The following is a 6,077-nucleotide window of genomic DNA, read 5'->3' as shown; positions in this document are numbered from 1 at the left end:
CCGGGCGAGAAGGGCCACCCACTCCGGCTCCGGATGCGGCTGCTGAGCGGAGGGGAGGGGAGGGGGGGCGGGCATCTGAAAACATGGCGATGAGGCACCAAGGCCCAGCCTGGGGCAGACTGCCCACCCACCCTCTGCCGTGCTCTGGCCTGGGAGGCCGAGAAGGACCACCTCACAGCGGGCGTCACCCTCGGTCCCGCTGGACCCGAGAGAACCTGTGTCACGGGGAAGGGGGACATCTGTGCGGTTCCGTATCCCCCTGCTTCGGAGCGTGGTTCTACGAAACCTGGCTTCCCTCGCTCCAAACGGTGCTACCTGAGTTCTAGTTCCAGCACCCAAACCCCAGGCGAAGGCAGAGGCCCTCAAATGCATTTCACAATGGATTTGAGAGAGAGAGAGAGAGAGAGAGAGAGAATTGTTGTCCCACTTATTGATGCATTCACGGTTGATTCTTGTACGTGCCCTGACCGGGGATCGAACCCACAACCTTGGTGCATCAGGCCGATGCTCTAACCAACTGGGCTACCCGGCCAGGGCCCAAATGTTTTTTGATTATTTAAATAAAAAAAATAAAATATGCACCTTTAGCACATGCAAATTTTGCACACGTAAAAATTTGTTTTATGTAACTTATAAACTATATCCGGTGTCCTTTATCGTACCATCTGTGTGATAAAGGGAACATAAATGAGAACCTCACCTTCCGATACCCTAACGGCCCCTCTCGTTTGCCTCCTGGGGACAGCCCCCCCCCCCCACCCCCCGGCTCTGAAGACCGCACACAATTGTCTTAGGAAGTCACAAGACACCAAAGTCAAACTCATAACCTGACTTGAAAGTCGTAACTCAAGTCACAGATGAAATTTAATGCTTAAAAAAACAAATGGGCACCTTGGCTGAGAAGTAATTTATTTATAAACCTTGCCAACAGCTAAGATGCCCTGTGCAAGGCAGGTCCCCCTCAGACAGCGTTCCCTAAGCCCACTGCGGCGTCGCTGCGCCCACAGCACTTGAAGCTGAGTGGTTAAGCTCCCTTGCATGGAGGATAGATAAGGCCCTTCCTTGTATGAAGGATCCCACATATACCTTCGACTATGAGTCAAGCATTTACTTGCATATGTATATACAGAGGGATTTAAGAAGCACAAACCGGTTCTTATTCACAATAAACAAGCAGGTTGTGCCACACCTGTTGCTCTTGTCACAAACGTTTACAAGGCCCAGCGCCCTCACCTGTCGCTCTCACTGAATCAGCTGCAATTGATGAGGCCGCGTGGACATGAACGTGCTTCCCACCCCCAGGCCCGCCAGCCACCGGCCTCACATCTCTGGATGAGCGAGCGGAGCGAATCACACCGATGTGTCAGACCTCAATCCCAGGACTCTTATCCCCTAAATACACAACAAAGTGTGGGCACAAAGGGCCAATTTGTTTTTTGGGTATTTGTGTGTGTATGTGTTTTAAATATATATATTTTTATTGATTTCAGAGAGGAAGGGAGAGGGAGATAGAGAGATAAACATCAATGAGAGAGAATCGTTGACTGGCTGCCACCTGCACATCTCCTATGGGGATCAAGCCCTGACCAGGAGTCGAACCCATGACCTCCTGGTTCATAGATTGACGCTCAACCACTGAGCCACACTGGCTGGGCCAAAGGGTGAATTTGTAACAAGCTTTGTGTGGAAGAGGCCGGCAAAGCAAATGCCAGATTCTAATTAAATCACTGCTAATCTTTCTGGTATTTTACATATATTTTATATATATATAAATTGATTTCACAGAAGAAGGGAGAGGGAGAGAGAGAGAAACATCAACGATAAGAGAGAATCATTGATCGGCTGCCTCCTGCAGGCCTCCCACTGGGGATCGAGCCCACAACCTGGACATGTGCCCTGACCAGGAATCAGACCATGACCTCCTGGTTCATAGGTCAATGCTTAACCACTGAGCCATGCTGGCTGGGCCGATATTTTTTTAAGCCCACAGTGTCAGAGGGGAAGGGGAACAGTCAGGCCAGTCCTGCCGCCTTTCCCTAGAGATTAGAAAGCACCTCTGCCCCAGGGAGAGGTAATGGACTCCTCCCCAGGCCTCTGTGCCCGCCTTCCTCCTCCTCCCTCCTCCTCCCTCCTCCTCCCCTGCCGAGGCTCGCTGCCCTGCCGCCTCCTTCGTGCTGAGCCAGCCTGCCAGCCTTTCTGCCCACACGTCCAGGCAGGATGGAATGAAGCAGCCCTTCAACCACCTAGCCGTCCGGATCGAATGTGCTTTCACATTGCCGTTCATGTTCGGGGTCTCGCCTTTAAACGAAAAGCGCTCCCTGCTCGGCATCCTGCTGGAACCACGCTGTCCTCAAGGCCCTGGGTCTGTTTTCCACCCCCGGGGCGGGCGGCGGCCTCGGACCCACCTGGCGCAGCACCAGGCTCCTCACAAACATCTGGCGCGGAAGGATGCTGACCCGGCTCCGAGGGCCCGGGTGTGCGGGGCCGCGTCTCCAGGAGGTCTACTCGGCCTCGCTCCTGAGAACATCGGCTGCAGACGATGAGCGCTGCTGACTGTCCAGTGTTCGCACCGTTCAGACCCCGGAAGACAGACCCCAGCGGAGTTTTCATCTGAACTTGGAGGGAGGCGGAGAGGGGGAGCAACAGAAGGGCCGCCACTCGGACTCCCGGCTCACCACTCGCATCTCATGACGGTCAGCGCCCAGCCCTGCTTCCCACCCAGTGGGTCTCGTGGTCGTTATGGGACGCTCCGGGGACACAGAGAGAGAAGAGAGAGGGGGGAGAGGGTCCCGCCGTCTCACACAGGCTGGGGCACCCGCAAGGGAGGACCCGGGAAAGCGGGGGGCGAGCTCCCAATGGGAGGGACTCATTGCAGTGAGGCGCCCCTACGTCAGCCCCGGATGCATCACCCCCACTTCTACCACGTGCCTTTCCCCAGGGCAGTGGTCGGCAAATTGTGGCTCGGCAAACCGTGGCTCTTTGGCCCCTTGGGTGTGGCTCTTCCACAAAATACCGGCCTTTGCGCATGGGCCACGAAGTTTCAATCGCATTGTACGTGCGCGCCCGCATGGACATGCCCTGCCTGGTGTCCTGGGGGTGGCCTGGTGTGTGCCCACTCCCTCCCCGAAGCACAGCACAGCTCACACGCGGGCACTCCCGGCCGGAACCCCGCCTCTTGCGGCCTGACTACAGATAGGACCCCGACTTTTAACCACGCGTTTGAGATCTGGAGGGGCTGTGACAGTGCAAAGAGCCTTTCAAACGGCGGATTGGGAGTCTTCGAGGGGCGTGGCATGGCATGAGTGCAGGTTTCAGTGACAGTGCAGTCAGCTCGGCTTTGTGGGTTTACCTTCGTTTAAATAGACGCCTACAGCCGGAGCGCGAGGAGACACTGAAATTACAAGGTGAGAGACAACCGCCTCCTCCTCCTGATTATGCCAACCCTTCCCGCTCGGGGACAATTCGGGAGCAGCTGTCGCCGCCTCGGCCCTGCTCTGACGGGCCGTCCCTTTTCTACTCCGCGGCAGACACCTGAGTACCGGAGGCCATGGCAGAGGGAAGCCCGGGACAGGGACCTGGGACCGAATGGGTGATTTTTTTTGTTATATTTTTATTGATTTCAGAGAGGAAGGCAGAGGGAGAAAGACAGAGAGAAACATTAATGATGAGAGAGAATCATTGGTTGGCTGCCTCCTGCACACCGCCCTCTGGGGATCGAGCCCACAACCTGGGCACATGCCTTTGGCCAGAATCGAACCAGGACCCTTCAGTCCACAGGCCGATGCTCTATCCACTGAGCCAAGTCGGCTAGGACATCCTCTTTCATCATTGATGTTTTTATCACTCTCTCCCTCTCCCTTCCTCTCTGAAATCAATAAAAATAAATATTTTTAAAAAGAATAAGGATGTTCCTATCATTCTTTCCCTTCACAAGTGAGCGTTTTGAGGTTCAAAAATAATGGATTGGATCCATATTAATCCATCTGGACAACCGTACACAGCTTTTATTGTCTTGATTCAAATACAGATTGGATTGCTTCATCTAAAGCAGCGGTTCTCAACCTGTGGGTCGCGACCCCTTTGGCGGTCGAACGACCCTTTCACAGGGGTCGCCTAAGACCATCCTGCATATCAGATATTTACATGACGATTCATAACAGTAGCAACATGACAGTTATGAAGTAGCAACGAAAATAATGTTATGGTTGGGTCACAACATGAGGAACTGTATTTAAAGGGCCAGAAGGTTGAGAACCACTGATCTAAAGGGTTTCAGAATGACAGCAATTCTTGGCATAATCTAAGGTTGCAGAGATTGTTAAATGGCTTAATTTGAAATAGCTCATATTTTCAAATACATACACACCCATATATATAGATGCTACCGAGGCACTGCATTTTCTACTGTGGAGAACAGGTAAAGATTTAAGGTCCCTCAACTATAAAACCCATCGCTTGACTCCCCATTATTCTGATCTGTCTTTTTCATGTTCATTTTTGAAGTTCAGGCTACTTGAATTAGTCATGTTTTAATAGTCCAGTATAATCAAGCACGAGCATGCGCGCGCACGCACACACACACACACACACACGCACACACACACACACATGAATGCATATGCATATAAAACAGGGGAAATCTGAATATAGTTGGTGGATTGTGTCACTGCTAATTTTCTTGTTGGGATACTATACTGTGGTATTGAAGACGTTATCATCGGGGAAAGTGGCTGAAGGGCACACAGGATCTCTCAATATTATTTCTTACAACTGCGTGAAAATCTACAATCATCTATATATATAAAAGGCTAATATGCAAAGTGTCCCCTTGGGAGTTTGACCTGGAGACCGGGAATTCGATCGCTCACTATGACGTGCGCTGACCACCAGGGGGTGGCGCGGAATGAAGGAAGTGCTGGCTGGCAGCTGGGGAAGGAAGGCCCTGATCGGCCCTGTTCGCTGGCCAGGCCTAGGGACCCTATCTGTGCATGAATTTCGTGCACCGGGCCTCTAGTTTCAAAATATAAAATTAAAGAAAAGAAGCAAGAAAGAGAACAATATATTAAATTGCTGTTTCGCTTTTCAAATATGTGTTTGCATCATCTATCTACACACAGCAGACACTCGCCTGCACCCACATACACACACAAGACCCATGTGTTTCCACATACATGCATTTCTGTGAGGACAACTAAGGAATCATCAACACCGATGCCTCCCGAGGAGGAAATCTAAAGAAACACAGAACGCACCTTGACTCTTCGTAGGGTACCTCTGTGCCTGCTGCATGGCGTGCTATTGGCGTCACTCATTCAAAAACCAATATGTTAAGAGCAAGGACAAAATAGACAACTTCAAGCCACATCCAAACAAACAGAAACAAATACATATGTAGCATAGCGCCCAGTGCGAGCATGGGGAGCCTGTAAGAGCCCGATTCGCCCAGCCGGCCGCAGAGAGAGATAGAGAGAGGAGAGAGAGGCAGGGAGAGGAGCAAGCGCTTACGGCTGGAGACGCAGTAGGACAGCCGGCAGTTGAGCCTGCGGAAGAGCTGCTTGTCGATGGGCCAGAGCACGAGCGTGCAGAGCTGCAGGGCGTTGACGATGAGCCCCGAGGCGATGAACACGTAGCAGAAGACCAGGTGGCACAGGAACTGCGACTTCAGCAGCCCCACGAGGTCCATGGCGGAGGCGCCTGCCGGAACAGCCGGCCCGCGGGGTCCTCCCAGAAGGCGAGCAGGGCCGGGCCTCGGGAGTGTCTAGAGACAAGCCAGTGGAGACGTCAGGAGCGCTGTATGTGCTTTTCTGTTCTAAGGCGCGTTTTTAGGGATTCTTAGGAAGGAGGGGAGAGGAACCGGGGAGAGAACCGTAATCGATGCACCCCCTCCTGGGAGAGAGCCCGCAACCCGGCATGTGCCCTGACCAGGAATCGAACCAGGGACTCCTGGTTCCCGGGTCCATGTGTAGCCACTGAGCACACCTGCTGGGCGCTGTGTGCTGTAATAGTCAAGGGGAGAAAAAAAGAGAAAAAAGCCTCTTAAAAAACAGACTCTGGTGATGAAATGCCTGTGCGTTAGC

The 6,077-nt window shown here is 52.6% G+C and overlaps 1 protein-coding gene across 1 annotated transcript in view; it reads right to left on the bottom strand.

Annotated features, from left to right (window-relative positions):
* Positions 1 to 5,787, bottom strand: part of AGPAT4 (1-acylglycerol-3-phosphate O-acyltransferase 4) — a 33,763-nt gene extending 27,976 nt beyond the window's left edge. Inside the window, exon 1 of the mRNA XM_023746867.1 lies at positions 5,506 to 5,787. Within this exon, the coding sequence (XP_023602635.1) occupies positions 5,506 to 5,683 (178 nt within the window). The 5' untranslated portion in view covers positions 5,684 to 5,787. The remainder of the gene's footprint in view (positions 1 to 5,505) is intronic.
* Between the last annotated feature and the right edge of the window lie 290 nt (positions 5,788 to 6,077).

This window comes from Myotis lucifugus, unplaced genomic scaffold (assembly GCF_000147115.1).
Source record: "Myotis lucifugus unplaced genomic scaffold, Myoluc2.0 scaffold_748, whole genome shotgun sequence".
Lineage (NCBI taxonomy): Eukaryota > Metazoa > Chordata > Mammalia > Chiroptera > Vespertilionidae > Myotis > Myotis lucifugus.
Note: the sequence above shows the minus strand (reverse complement) of the source record. Positions and strands in the feature narration are given on the sequence as shown.